Genomic DNA, 15,414 nt, shown 5'->3' with positions numbered 1-15,414 from the left:
CTTTAGAACTCTCCCTTTTGCCACCCGTTCTTCACACCTTCCTTGAGTGCTTGTGCCTGTCTGGAATTCATCCTTGAGCTCTGATAATGCCTCTTGCTTGCCTGGGTGGAGGATAAAGACAGATGTATGAGTGTGTATAGAAGCTTGCCTACTGTACAAAGGTAATAGTTGCATTAATTACCCCACCCACTTTTGTCTCTGGCCTTGTGCACCAGTAGCATGTGGCCCCTAAAAAGGTTGCCCAGAAGGAAATGCGGCCCTTGGACTTAAAAGGGTTCCACCCCCCCGATCTACGTAGACAGGTTCACAAGTGGGAAGGCTGTCCTTAAGATACCCTTGAGCCCAGCTTCAGATACGGGGCTGTCTCCCTGAAGTTCCAGTTCTTAGATAGCACTCTGTTCCCTTTCTCCTGGACTTGCAGACAGATGACAGATTGGTCTCTACAGACGGCTTTATGCTCAACTTCCTGTGGGTGCTTCAGCAGCTGAGCACGAAGATCAAGCTTGAGACGGTTGACCCCTCCTACATCTTCCATCCTCGGTGTCGCATTGTACTCCCGGCGGATGAGACGCGAGTGAAAGCTACCATGGAGGATGTTGGCAGCTGGATGGTTGAGCTGTGTGAGTTACAGATGGCTGCTGTTGTCTCCACCTTTTTGTTCCTTGGCAGATGTGCAAAAACAAATATGTGGGTTGTTTTATTCGGGGCTGTGTGTTTAGAAGTTCTTCTCCAAGGTAACCTAGCTTATGCTTTAAGGAAAATAGAGTTGTGGGACCTTTGAAATTAAGTATTGTTTTTAATGTATTGGCCATTTGAATTTCCAGTAGTCTGTGGAACAGACAGAGCTATCTAGAACACAGGAAATCTTGCTTGACCCCTGGCATTGAGATTTCACTCTGTGTTGGTCCCATGCACACTTTTCACATCTAGCTTTGCAGCCTTAAGGTCTAGAAACTTGTTTAAGAAGAAAGATGCTTTTCCCCATCCATAGTTAACAGTTGCATCCAGGACATGAGCCACCACCGGAGGATAAACTTAACAAAGCAAATGAGAGACAGGCCATTTGTCATGGCAGATAGCGGTTACTTCATTTATAAGATTCCTTACTGCAAGGATGTGGAACCTTCAGCCTTTCAGATGTTGCCAGACTCCAGTTCTCATCCCCCATAGCCAGCATTGCCAAGAGTCAGAGATTCTGGGTGTCGTGGCCCAATGACATCTGAAGGGCCGCAGGTTCCCCAGCGTGGCTTTGGGCAATTTCTGTATGTTGCTACATGGGGAGAATATTCCATGCTGCATGCTGGTTCCCCTGTTCTCCCATTCACTACTTTCTGCACCAGTATCAGCTATATCTGCTGTTCAGGCAGTGTCGGCATCAACACAATCAATACATTGGTGCTGTACAGTGGTACCTCGGGTTAAGAACTTAATTCGTTTTGGAGGTCTGTTCTTAACCTGAAACTGTTCTTAATCTGAGGTACCACTTAAGCTAATGGGGCCTCCCGCTGCCACCACGTGATTTTTGTTCTCATCCTGAAACAAAGTTCTTAACCTGAGGTACTACTTCAGGGTTAGCGGAGTCTGTAACCTGAAGCGTCTGTAACCTAAGGTACCACTGTATAACTTAAGGACATGGGAGATACTAGCTTTAAAAGCATAACCTTTTAGCAACGTTGCCCAGCAACTTTTGTTGTTGGGCCACACCATGCCCACTGATGTGAATGGAATTTAGTCCAGCAGGCCAGTGTATTGGTCCAAAACGTAACAGGCATGAAAGGAAAAACTGGGACGGAAGCTCTAGTACTATAACCAGGAAAGCTTATCTTAATATTTCCCATGTCTGAATGCACCCTAACTTCTCAATTCTATCCTGTTCCTTCTCCTTTCCCCAGCTAGGGATCAGTCCCTCTTTTCTGAGCCGAAATTTCCAACGGAGTGCTTCTTCCTGACCCTCCATGCCCATCACCTTTCTATCTTGCCAAGCTGCCGTCGATACATCCGTCGACTGAGGGCCATCCGGGAGCTCAACAGGTGAGGAAGACATGTAGAATGTTGACATTTTCTAAATCTGGTTTTTAGCTGTTGTCGATTTAAATTACTTTCTGAATGCTTTAGTTTGTTTTTGCCGGTAATCTCATTACTTAAATTTTGCTGCAAACTGCTTTGAGGGTTTTTGTTTTACGATCAAACAGTGAAAATATTTTATTAAATAAACAAAAATAAAATAAATAAGGCATCTCCATACTCCAAAGCACTTTTGATAATGGTCTGCCAGTTTCTCCTGCCTTCTTTGAGTCCCTTCAGTTTTTTGTTACCCACAGAACTCTGAGCTGGCTGATGTGTGGCAGAGAGGTTGTGAATGCAGATGGGGGCTCATCATGCGGCTGACTTGGTAGATCCAGATGGCTGTGGGAAGCGGGGAGCCTGTCTTCTGCCAATGATCTCAAGCTCTGCAGGCATTGTCTGCTTGGAGAGCCGTGCCAGTTCCCAGAAAGCTCTGTAGGCCACCAATGGCCTCATTGTTCATCGAGGTCTAAAGGTGGCTTTGAGTAATCGCTAGCATAACTTGGCAAGAGGATGCTTACTGTAGTGTGCATGCACAGTATCAGGAGGGAACTAGGACTGGGTGATTCAGTCAGCTGAGGGGAGGTTGTGGGGGCTGAGTAGGGGGAGAAGTGGATGTCGGCTTGGTTCTAATGCAACTCTAAGCCATGGTTTGTTCCATGGATGATCAAACAAACCATGGCTTGTTTTGCCAAAGGTTTGGCTTGTTGTGCAGCTGTTCTTGCCTCTATAGTTTCATGAGCTTCTGGGGTGGTCAAACAAACCATAGTTAAGGAAGAGTGCTTGGTTCACACATAATACCAGCTGTAGTTCAAGCAAATGAAGATTCATCAGCCAACTACAAACCAGCATCTCTAAGTAGTAATGGGCAAAGACTCCTTCGCTGAAACCCTGCTACCAGTTAATGTCGACAATATTGAGCTAGATGGACCAATGGTCTGGTGTGATATAAGTCAGCTTCCTATGTTCATACGTTCATAGCTTAGTGGTGGAGCATCTGTTTCATATGCAGAAGGTCCCAGGTTCTATCCCCAGTGGAGTCTCCAAGGAGGGCTGGGAATGTTCAGTGGAGTGCCACTGCTGGTTGGCATAGACAATACTGACCTAGATGGACCAATGGCCTGATGTGATATAAGGCAGCTTCCTATGTCCTGTTTTATTTACCTCTTCCTCTCTGGTGCTTTGCGCTCTCTGCCTTTGCCACAATTGCTCAATTTTTATTTTTATTTTTTCCCTCTTGTTTGGTTTACTTTTACAGGACCGTGGAGGACTTGAAAAATAATGAAACTCAGTGGAAGGATTCTCCTCTGGCCACACGGCATCGAGAAATGCTAAAGCGCTGCAAAACACAGCTCAAGGTTTGTAAGCTCCGGTCGGGCAAAAGCCAGTTGGTCCCTTCCTTCAGCTTCGCCTTGAGGGTTTCAGGGAGCCAACCTTGACTACAAATGATTACAGAGGTTTGAATGTGTATGTTGGGTGCTGAGTTTGATAAGCTAGTAAACTTGGATAGGATTGCAGGCGTAAGAGGGAGACACGATAGAGGCGTAGAAGACATACACATCACATGGAGAAAGTGATGTTTGGGGAAAGAATTTTCTCCTTCTCTCATACTACTAGATCTTGAGGTCATCCCATTATGCTAATAGGCAGGAGATTTCAGGGCCGATGAGAACCCTTCACAGAACACATAATTATTATTTAATTCATTGCTGCAACCCTAGGCAGGGATGGTGAAGCAGAACTTCTGTGTTCAGAAGTGGCATATCTCTGCTTACCAGTTGCTGGGGTGGGGATGGGGGCAAGAGCAGGAGAGAGTCTTGCCCTTCTGCCTTGCTTGTGGGCTCCTGTCTTTGTTGTCCACTTGTGAAGACCAGGGTGCTGAACTAGATGAGCCAGACACCAGGCTCTTGCGTTCTTGTGCCCTGTATAATCAGTTCATCCTGCCCAAACAAACATTTATTGAACTGCTTCTTCTTTCAGAGTATGCTTCTCCCAACTTGAATGCTTTGCTGTTCTGAGTGCAATATTTTGTTTGTGTATGGGCGGGTGGGACATATTGATTTTTAGTGTGATGCTTTTGCTTAACTTTTGGGTCCTGGCAACTTCTCTGTGCAGAAATTGGTGCGGTGCAAAGCCTGTGCAGATGCCGGCCTCCTAGACGAGAATTTCCTTAGAAGGTGCCTGAATTTTTACAGCATGGTCATCCAGCTCTTGCTCCGGATCCTAGACCCTGCCTACCCCAAGTGAGTCGCATTTAGAGATCTCCTCATCTCACCCATATGCTTTTTTGTGCTGGCCAAGTCGCTAGTTACCTCCTGCCAATTAACAGTAGGTGTCTGCCCCCAAAATGACTCCTATAGGTGAGGCCATTTTTCAGTTACCAGCTTTGAAAAGCCTAGATAATGCTTTATGGGGAAGTTTTTTAAAACATCACACTTCCCAAGCAGCCTGAAGTCAGTGAGGAGGAAATATTCATCCTGACACTCTGATGTGTATCCAATGTTAGTCCTACTTGCAGTAGGCCCAGTCGAATAAATAAACATGATTAATTTGTCTATTGATTTCAGTGTGACAAGAGGTTAGTTGAACGTGACCTTCTCTTGTCACCCTTCCTCATCCTGATACCCTCCAGATGTCTCTGAACTACAACTCCCATCATCCCTGATCGCAGGCCATTATTGATGGGTCTGATGGGAATTGTATTCCAACAACAGCTGGAGGGCCAGGTGGGGAAAGTTTGATTTGTTCCCTTACTCTTAAAATGAAATCTCTGCAGGAAATCAGATACAAATTGCATACCTGTACCTTTGTTTTAAAACAGTGTAGGGTATAACTTGTTTTTTGCATGACCCTTAAAATGTATTTATATGGCTGTGAATTTGCTTTCCATGTATGTGGCTTTTGGTTCATGGTGGCATACTTAGCCAGTTATCTACCCTTTGCAGAGTTTTGAAAGCTATTTATGAGAGATGCCTGCCCCAAGGCGCTTAATGGTCTTTCTCTCCTCCCTGTGTTCACAGCATAAAACTGCCTTTAAACCCTGATGTCCCAAAAGTGTTTGCAGCGTTGCCTGAGTTTTATGTGGAAGATGTCGCGGAATTTTTATTTTTTATTGTACAGTAAGTAATATTGCCACCTTGTTCTTGTTGGCTTCTAAGAAGCATCTGGCCACTGTATGGAAATAGCAGGAAGGGCCTTTGCTCAGCTTTGGAGCATCTGCTTAGCATGTAGAAGGTCTCAGGTTTGATCCCCATAGGCATCTCCTGGTAGCCCTTAGAGAGCCACTGCCAGTCAGTGTAGACAATACTGAGCTAGATGGACCCAGTGGTCTGAACCTGTATAATGCAGCTTCCTAAGTTCCTGTGTCTTAAGGGAAGGGTTGTGTTAGAGCACTTCCTGGCATCTGCAAGAAGCGCCCAGGAAGACATCTTGTCGGAAACCCTGGAGAGCTGGTGCCCGTCTGCATAGACAGTATTGAGTTGACTCATTACAAGGCAGCCTTCCATGTTCTGAGAAAACAAGACTAGACAGGCCTTTGGGCTGAACCAGCAGCTTTCTACTTACTTTGCTGTTGTGCTTCTCCATTCAGGACCGTTTTCTCATTTGCCCGTTTTTCATCCCACCCCACCCCCCGTTGCCAGATATTCTCCTCAGGTACTTTATGAGCCTTGCACCCAAGACGTTGTGACGTTCCTCGTCGTGATGCTGTGCAACCAGAACTACATCCGGAACCCCTACCTGGTGGCGAAGCTGGTGGAGGTGATGTTTATGACGAACCCGGCTGTCCAGCCACGGACACAGAAGTTCTTTGAGATGATTGAGAACCACCCTCTCTCCACCAAGTTGCTTGTACCATCGCTGATGAAGTTTTATACAGGTTAGCTGCTGCCTGACTCACAGTTTGGGTTCAACTTTAAACCCAGAGCGCCCTGCCCTGGGATGTGAAGTGGTGTTGATTGCCTTGGCTGATTATAGAATTGGGATCTCTATGCCTATACATACAGTTCAGTATCCCTTGGACCTCTGGCCAATGACTGGGACCATTTCTCCTGGATTTGTTATTTTTGGATGTTGGCAAGGGGTAGCTCTTGATCTTCTGGTCATTCTGGAGGCGACAGGGTTCTTCCCTTCCGTTCTAACTTCAAAGTGGTGGATTTATTGTCTGACTTACGGGTTTCCCTCCGTCCTCCCCAGATGTCGAACACACCGGAGCCACCAGCGAGTTCTATGACAAATTTACAATTCGCTACCACATCAGCACCATCTTCAAAAGCCTCTGGCAGAATATAGCTCACCATGGCACCTTCATGGAAGAGTTCAAGTGAGTTAGAAGGCTTTCAGCATGGCGGGGGCTTGGTCTTAAGGGTTTCTGGACTGGCCCTCATCTTTTGTGGTGAGACCATAGCTCAGTGGGTTAGAGATCACCTTCTTTGCATGGGGAAGGTCCCAGGTCCAATCCCCACCATCTCCAGTTTAAAAAGGTCAGGTACCTGGTGATATAGAAGGCCTTTGCCTGAGATGTTGGGAGAGGTGCTGCCAGTCAATCTGTGCCTCCCTTCTCTCTCATTTCAGTCTGGTATTTGTGTCTCTCCCTGGGTAGAGCATTTTTAAAGAGCTGTGCAGGAAGGCAGTTCCCAAAGGGGAATTAATCTGACTTTGATGCACTGGATAAGAGCAGGGTAGCAGTTCAGGATTACAGATAAATAGTTGTATTCAAGGCATTTAGTCTTAATCTTGTGTGTTCCTTACAACAGTCTTGTGGGGTAGGTTCCATTTCCATTTTGTGGGTGGGGAAACTGGTGCACAGCAGTAACAGATGGCTGAGCAGGGATTTGAACCTCTGCCAGATCCAAATAACAGCACTGGGGTTGCAGCTCAGTCGTTCTGCTATACTGGAACCAAGGAATCCCATCTCCATTAGAACTCTCTGCTTCTGTCTCTCTCCATCTCTCTCTCCTAGCTCTGGGAAGCAATTTGTTCGCTACATCAATATGCTGATCAATGACACAACGTTCTTGCTGGACGAGAGTTTGGAGTCCCTAAAACGCATCCATGAAGTGCAGGAGGAGATGAAAAACAAAGAGCATTGGGACTTGCTGCCCAGGGTGAGCAAATGTCTCCTTTTGGAGGTTCCTCTGCCATTTTCTGAGTTAGTATACCCCACCTTCTATGCAGTAAGTGCCCCAGTGTATCGCAAGAAGGGTTGGCACCTGCCTTCAACAACCTGGGCACTGAGCCAGTTTTAAGGCCTGGCTGCTTAAATATAAAGTCCTGCATAACTTTGGATAGGTTATCTGAAAAAGCATCTTCTCCTCCACTATCTCGTAAGGGCATTAAATATCAACAGATGGAACCCTGTTAATTTTTGTCATAGCCTGATTACTCCTGGAGGTGAGCTTTTTCATTGGTGTTTTTCATATTGTGGAATGCCCTCCCTACTGAAATAACCCCCATCAGTACAGTGGTACCTTGTGTTACATACGCTTCAGGTTACATACGCTTCAGGTTACAGACTCCGCTAACCCAGAAATATTACTTCGGGTTAAGAACTTTGCTTCAGGATGAGAACAGAAATCGTGCTCCGGCGGCGTGGCAGCAGCGGGAGGCCCCATTAGCTAAAGTGGTGCTTCAGGTTAAGAACAGTTTCAGGTTAAGTACAGACCTCCGGAACGAATCAAGTACTTAACCCAAGGTACCACTGTATTGGTGTTTCACTGGCTCTTGAAGGTGCACCTTCTTAGGCAAGCATGCCCCTGAACTTAATGTTTGGTTTTTTAAAAACTTAAACTTTTAATGGTTCTGTTTTTTAACTGACTTGTTCCATTGGATTTTAAAGTTGTGGATGTTTTTAACACTTCAAATTGTTAATTTGTGTCTTGTTTGGATTTTGCTATTGATTTTATATTTGTACACTGCTTAGAAGCCATCCCTGGCAAGTAAGCAGTATATAAAATAATTAATAGCAACATAATGTTGGTTGCATCTGGTGCTTTGTGATATTGGGGGTGGGAGCAGTGAGATGAAGCAAGGGTGTCTTGCTGCTGGAAGATGTGGCTGTAAATTTGATAACATATACCAGCTGCTTGTTTTATTTGATGCTGAGGCAGAGGCAGTTTGATTTGCAGCGCCTTTTCTTCTAGGACCAGCAACAAGCACGGCAGTCTCAGCTGGCACAGGATGAGAGGGTGTCACGCTCTTACCTGGCCCTGGCGACAGAAACAGTCGATATGTTCCACATCCTCACCAAACAAGTTCAGAAGCCTTTCCTCAGACCTGTGAGTATAAGCTTGAGGTTTGTGATGAGGCGCTTTAAATTGTAAAATAGGTGGCAACTTGATTTGCAGGTTTTACTTACATTACTGGCTCTGCGGTTCATTCATAGCCCAGCCAGCTTGAGTTCTTCAAAGTCGGTGACTCTCACCTTTTGGGAATCTCAGCCACTGCAGGTTATGGATCGGGCCAGAGAGTGTAAGGCCAGAAATAGATGTAACATTTTAAGATCTCTTCACTGTGGCTAAGATATGGGGTTGTATGCAGTGCTAGTCCTGTGCAGAGTAGACCCATTGAATCGAATGGGCATGGCTTAGACCCATGAGTTTCAGTTGGCTACAACTCCAGAGGTCCAGTTCACCTAAATTCGGCCCTCCAGCTGTTTTGGGACTACAACCATCATCCCTAGCTAACAGGACCAGTAGTCAGGGATGATGTGAGCTGTAGTTCCAAAACAGCTGGAGGGCTGAGTTTGGGGATGCCTGACCTAAACTATTTGGGCTCCTTTTGTTCCTCTACAGAGGAAGTAAACCTTGATTCCTGGCTCAATGTTGCCTCCAAACCACAATAATAAACCAAGGCTTGTTCTTCACAGTTTCTTGGAGCAAAAGAAACCAACACGAGGGTTTTGTACTACAGTTCCTATCATCCCTGACTATTGGTCATGCCAACTGGGGCTGATGGGAGTTGTAGTACAAAAATTCTGGAGGGCACCACATTGGCTACCCTTGGGTTAGTGGCCTCGGGTGTCCACATGGTGCTAGAAGCCTTTGCCATCAAGCCAGGGGCAGCCTGAAAAGTACTAGGTAGGTGCATGCAAGGGGGCAAGCAGCCATGGGGACAGGAATGGCCACCTGGTGTACAATCCAAAAGTGCCTCTTGTGCAAGGAGCGGTGGTTGCGTAGATGAGATGAGGATCCAGATTCCTAACTGCTGAAGGCAGTTGGCAACCTTCTGCCACACTACAAGGGTGTGACCAAGAAAAACAGAATCCAGGAAGCAGCCTTGGTTCCCATTGGGAAAAAGGAAACAGGTTTTGATGTAGGAAATGGTGGGGATGGACAAAGCTACATTGGGGAAATTAGCACAGTTGCAGAACATGGGACAAGCCTGTTGGATCAGGCCATTGGCCCATCTAGTCCAGCATCCTGTTCTCACAGTGGCCAACAAAATGCCTGTGGATGCGTTGTTATTATTATTAAGCATCCGGCATTTATGGGGATTCAAGAATTCCTCTCCAATGATAATACTTTCTGCTGTGGCATTTCCAGGAGCTTGGGCCGCGATTGGCTGCAATGCTGAACTTCAACCTTCAGCAGCTGTGCGGCCCCAAGTGCCGTGACCTGAAAGTCGAGAACCCCGAGAAGTATGGCTTTGAACCAAAGAAGCTTTTGGACCAACTGACGGACATCTACCTGCAGCTAGACTGCGCTCGCTTTGCAAAAGCAATAGCTGATGATCAGGTGAGTGGGGGAGTCCAGGAAAGAAAGGTGTTCAGAAGGTTAGGGTTAGGGAAGAAATGAGTAGTTAGGGATGGGGAAGCTGTGGCCCTCCAGATGTTATTGGATGACAACTCCCATCAACCCTGACCATTAACTAATTGGAGCTGATGGGAGCTGGACTCTCAACAAAAGCTGAAAGGGCCACAGGTTTCCCAGGGCTTGCGTAGTTCCCTTTGCCATCTCCATAGCAGTTGGATATTGGCCCATTTTGTTTTGTTTTTTCCAATTTGGGATGGCCGTTGCTTAACCTCTCATGTGTGCATGCATATTTGAGTAAGGATACATAAATACCTTGGCAAAGATTTTTAGGCGTTTCCTTAATAGGCTTGCCTTTTAGGGGAAACTTTGGTAATTTAAACAGCTGTATAGCATATTCAAAGGGCGAGAATCTTGGGCAAAAAGGTGAATGCTCTGCTAGTCCTCAGTTATTTTGTGACAGTTGGATTCCACCCCCCACCCCCCAAAAAAAATGTGATTTGAAGAAAATTACTCCACTCTGAAGTTGAGATTCTCCCAAAGCATTTGCTGAATTCTTCTTTCGATTTGTAAAATTCCATGCAATTTATGAAGCCCAGAAGAGTGTGCTGGGCACTGTGCCATATAGGCATAGAGGTTTTTTCCCTACTGGGTTGGTGTCGAGGAAGGAGTGGGCACATCGTGTGTTGATCACTGCACTGCAGATAAATCTGTATCAGATGTCTGAAGCAGCTTGATGTGGTGGAGCTGATTTGAAAGAAAGTCCCCAAGAAAGAACAAACCGATGTTGCTAAGTCATGCCGCCACAGGTTGACTTCTTTAATGCTCTGCTTGTTCAGAGCAAGCTGTGCAACCCTGTCTGAGAGCACCTACCTTATGGAGAAAGTCTGGTTTCCATCCCTAGTAACTGAAGTGTGTGTGTGTGTGTGTGTTGTTGTGTGTGTGTCTATGTCTGTCTGTCTGTGTCTGTGTCTGTGTGTATGTGTACCCTTTCTTTCTCCAGAACTGAGTTCCCTTGCACGTGGTTTTCTTGCTTGATATTTTGGCTACAACAGTCTCTCAGTTGCTTTCCCCTCCCCACTCCCACTGGCTGATTTTATATTTATCTGGCAACCATACTGCCTTGGAATCGGAGCGCTGCCCATCCTGCAGTGATACTGCATCGCACTGGCAAGCTCCCAGCAGGTGCCGGCTCTTGCTTGCTGTGACTCCTTACTGCAGGCTTTTTGGAGTTGACATGGCGAGGAGGGAGGGAGAAGACTTTCTGATTACATGCCAGCAGAGTCTGCCACTTGATCGCTGGACAGGGAAGTGCACACAACCTATCTATTGCAGGAGCAGATAGCCTTTCTCACGCTTCGGACCGTGTGTTAATTTTAGGAATGTCGGGGTTGCCATCTGTGCCAGACCAAACAGTCTGTTTAGCTGCACATCCCGTCTCCCCCCATTGTGTAAACAGGTGCCTCAAGAAAGCTTCATAGCAGAGATTTCCATTTCCATTAATTACCTGGTATGTAGTACTAAAAGTATGTCGAGAGAGGGGCGGACGGAGAGGAGAACAAGACAGCGTTGTGTGTGCTGTGATTCCGCTGAAGTGCAAAGCAAGCAAAGAACTTGTTTCTGAGTATGGAATGCAGATTCCTCAGGATCTCAACTTTCATTTAAAAAGAGATACCACATTTCTAGTCCTTATCTCTGTGAATAATATTTGAAAGAGTGGGGGGTGGCTGAATTAAAAAATTTCCAGGAGTTGAAGGAAGCGGCTTCAGTGCACTTTGCCTTTCCCATAATACACTAAACCAGAATGAACAGCCCGGAATGGCAGAATAAGCTTTGCAAAGTAGTTTTATTCCATTTTGCACATGTTCCCCGTGTCACTAACGCTCAGCTGGGAGGTGGTGAAAAGCTGCAGGGAAAGGACTTAACTCTTGGCTATCTCCCCCTGACTTTCTGTGCCCTGTTCCTGCAGCAGTGCTTTAAACACAGAACAGCCAACTGCTTAGAAACATAGATGAGCTGCCTTATACTGAACCAAACCATTGGTTCTTTAAGTTCAGTATTGGCTCCCTTGACTCCTGGGGCCTTCTGCATACAAGCAGATGGTCCTTCCCCTAAAACAGCAGTAAGGTGTTAGTCTTCAAGCAGCTGTATACAGAGTCAGCCCATTTGGTCCATCTAGCTCAGCCTTGCATCTACATAGACTGGCAACAGCTCTCTAAGGTTTCCAGCTAAGGGCCTATCTAAGGGTACTGGGGATTGAGCCTGGGACCTTCTTGCTCAGCAAGCACTCTGCCGCTGAGCTTATGGCTTTGTCAGGTCTTGGTAGCGCATGCGATCATTGTGGTGCTTTCTGTCTTTGCAGAGGTCCTACAGCAAGGAGCTATTTGAGGAGGTCATTTCAAAGATGAGGAAAGCTGGAATCAAGTCGACAATAGCAATAGAAAAATTCAAGCTGCTAGCCGAAAAGGTGGAAGAAATCGTTGCCAAGAATGCCCGAGCTGAAATTGACTACAGTGATGCTCCTGATGAGTTTAGAGGCAAGTAGATTTTTGTGGAGATACTGCAGCTTCACCCAGGAATCATCAGCTAAAATCATGGGGCTAAAATCGAAAGAGGGGTTAACATTTTCGGATTGTATCCAATGCTACTTCTGTTTAGAGTAGACTCATTGAAGGTAGTGGCCATGAGGGACTTCCGGGTTAGCGCCATCGGTGAATGGCGGAGTTCCTCCGACCGGAGGAACTGGCTCTGTGGAAACTGGGTCTTCCCGCTGCGGCGAAGGTGGGGACCCGCTAGAAATCCCAGGCGGAGGAAGCCTGGGAGCGTGGGGTTCGGCAGGGCACCAGGAGCGCCCCCTCACGCACCGGGAACCCCATTTTGGGGGTCCGGAGTGAAGTGGGGTGAGCGGCGCGGTGCTGCGAACTGATTGCTACTTTCACGGAGTGAAGCCGCACAGCCATTGCCGGAGAGCGCTGACTTTTTCCTGTGGACAATTGGATTTAAAACAAGTACCTGTGAGTAGAAACGGAAAATTGGGTCAAGAAATATCTTAATTTGGCACCGAAGCGGGAAGGTTCAAAACAGGAAGTCCGCCTTCCGCTTTTTGTACATAGACTGAAGCAAAAACCTTGTAAGCTAAAGCCTGGAAAGTCGTTAAAAAAGTTTAAATTTCCTTCATTTATAATTACTGAAACCTCCTTGGAAGCAGGAGAAAGGGGGGGGGGACTTTGTTTAACGCCTGCAGGAGAGGGAGTGAAGAAAGATAGGTTTCCACCGTCCCTAACCTGGGAACGGGGTGTCAGAGACAGAAATTCTTGGAGAGGTTCATTGACTGTGAATGGAATACTTTGACAGATAGCTAAAGAAGAGAAATAAATTGATTCCAATGTTGCCTTCTGCATTCTAAAGAAACAAAATATCTGAAAAATGAAAGTAATTTTCCTTTGTTGGACTCGCCTTAAAAAAAATGGATACAAATAGAAATTGTCTCCTCTAGAGGGAGCTTGCTAAATTGTTGCTGCCGTCTACGTGAGAACTCTACAGCTGTCAGATTAAGATCGTGGGACCAGTCCTTTTTGACCTTGACTAAATATTAGCTGGGAGGAAGTTTTGGTGCTTGCTTTATGCAAGACAAGTGCCTTGCTGGAACAGATGCATGAGAAGATGGATTTGATGAATGAGAAAATGGATTTGATGACTGTTGTGGTTAATAACTGTGGACAAACAGGGAATGTTGATATAGAAACTATTCAGGGACCAACTCAGGAACCTGTACTGATTGGGCAAGTGCAGAAGATAATGGAGGAGGTTGCGGTTGCACCTCAAATAATACAAATGGAGAGACCCGAGGCCCTACAGGAGCATAAGCCGCTGTCTTTGAAGATTGAAGTTGGAGTCGGCCAGGGGGCGTTTGGAGCTGAGGAGGTTCTTAACTTTGGAGAGACCTCGAAATATGTTTTTAAATATTTTTTGGACTATATTGATGACTGGGGGAGTGGGACTCTGGGGAATGGGCTGGTTGGATGAAGGGAGACGAAGATAATTTCGGGTTGGAATCCCCCAGAGACCTACTCCCCAACGAGAAAGGAAAGAAACTAAGAAAGAGACCAGCAAAAGACAAGGAAAAGTGCAAGTATAAACAACAAGAAGAAGATCTGCAGAAGGGACATGGAAGAGACTTAAGGGCCTCGGACATTAGATTACCAGGTTGATGGACTAGATGGAATGGACAGTAAGGACTGACACGACCCGAGACCAGGAAGAAGAGACGTTGGATGAAGATTGGAAGAAAATTTATAAAGAATTTTTTCCCCCTAGGGAATTAGCCTAAAATTAATGAACATTAGGGGAAATGTTGGAATGAAACTATATGACTCTAGTAGAAAAGATATCAGGAGTTATGTATAATCGAGTATTAAGCGTTAAGCTCTAAAGTATTTTTTTGTAAGATAAGGTTAAATAACTTAAGGTAATTTGAATAACAGAATATGGGGAAAGGATGGAAAGGATTTGTTGAGTTAATTAATAGGTTAAATTGTTAAGATAAATTATTTAGTAAAAACTGAGAAAGAATTTGCTGAAATAATCAAACTAGAATACAAAAAGGGAGGTGTGAGGAGGTCAATGAAACAAGCAAATGGAAGTTAAAGATATGTAATATGGGATTTGTGTCTTTTCCCCCCTTCTTTTTTATCTTTTTGTTGTATTGTTGCATTGGTTTTTATATCTTTTTTCCCCTTGTTTTTTTTCTATGTATTGTAGTGTTGTTTTTAATTTTCTTTTCTTTTCTCTAATTTTGAAATTATTAATAATTTTTTTTTCCAATGAAGGTAGTGGCCATGACTAACTTTGGTTAATTTCAATGAGTCTCCTCTGAATGTGACTTAATTGGATGCAACCCTTAAGAAAGAAAGAAATTTTATGCTAAACTTGTGCAGAAGAGCAAGCTGGTTTAGCTTTTTCCAGATGCTTTTTTCTTTTTCTTCCTTTTTAGAAAATTGTATAGATGCACTCAAGGTGCAACAATGATACCTCTTTCAGTGTGAGGTTGTTCTTAAGAAAAATATCTCTCTAGCCTTCAGTTCTCTGGGAATGTTTGCAAGTGAGTCTGAAGTTTAAAGTTTTGATGATCTTAAACCTTTCCTTCCAGATCCACTCATGGATACATTGATGAGCGACCCTGTCAGGTTGCCATCTGGGACCATCATGGATAGATCCATCATCCTCCGGCACCTTTTGAATTCCTCCACAGATCCATTCAATCGGCAAACACTAACGGAAAGCATGCTGGAACCAGGTAGAGAAACTTGTGTTGTAACCTAAGCAAAATAGAGTAAGGGAGCTGATAGCTGGTCCCCCCCCCCCCCGACTAATACTTTTATACAATAAATAAGCAAAAAAACCAACAACCTTCTCTTGGAAATTGGCCTGTAGAGCAATCTGACACCCCAAAATCTTTTGTCAAGATGTTCACTTATATTTATTTATATTCTAAGCTTTCAACCATAAAAATCCAGAGTTACAAAAACAAAACCATCACACCCAAAACGGCCCCAAATGGAACAAATTCAGCAGAAGGTTGTCTGCTTTTTAAGCAGGGAGG

At 45.2% G+C, this 15,414-nt stretch overlaps 1 protein-coding gene across 6 annotated transcripts in view; it reads left to right on the top strand.

Moving 5' to 3' along the window:
* Positions 1-15,414, top strand: part of UBE4B (ubiquitination factor E4B) — a 67,598-nt gene that overhangs the window by 49,898 nt on the left and 2,286 nt on the right. For 5 of the 6 annotated variants that reach the window (XM_083512842.1, XM_083512841.1, XM_083512839.1 and 2 more), the window contains 12 exons: positions 422-620; positions 1,893-2,031; positions 3,323-3,422; positions 4,180-4,307; positions 5,085-5,183; positions 5,706-5,941; positions 6,259-6,385; positions 7,025-7,169; positions 8,205-8,339; positions 9,606-9,797; positions 12,175-12,349; positions 14,962-15,108. In XM_083512842.1, coding sequence (XP_083368968.1) covers positions 422-620; positions 1,893-2,031; positions 3,323-3,422; positions 4,180-4,307; positions 5,085-5,183; positions 5,706-5,941; positions 6,259-6,385; positions 7,025-7,169; positions 8,205-8,339; positions 9,606-9,797; positions 12,175-12,349; positions 14,962-15,108 — 1,822 coding nt within the window. Of the gene's footprint in view, positions 1-421; positions 621-1,892; positions 2,032-3,322; positions 3,423-4,179; positions 4,308-5,084; positions 5,184-5,705; positions 5,942-6,258; positions 6,386-7,024; positions 7,170-8,204; positions 8,340-9,605; positions 9,798-12,174; positions 12,487-14,641; positions 15,109-15,414 lie in introns of those variants that run through there. The other variant, XR_014528390.1, reaches the window with a different exon arrangement.

The sequence above is a fragment of the Podarcis liolepis genome (genome assembly GCF_965112155.1).
Source record: "Podarcis liolepis genome assembly, chromosome: 7".
NCBI lineage: Eukaryota > Metazoa > Chordata > Lepidosauria > Squamata > Lacertidae > Podarcis > Podarcis liolepis.
This window is presented reverse-complemented; position numbering and strand designations above follow the sequence as displayed.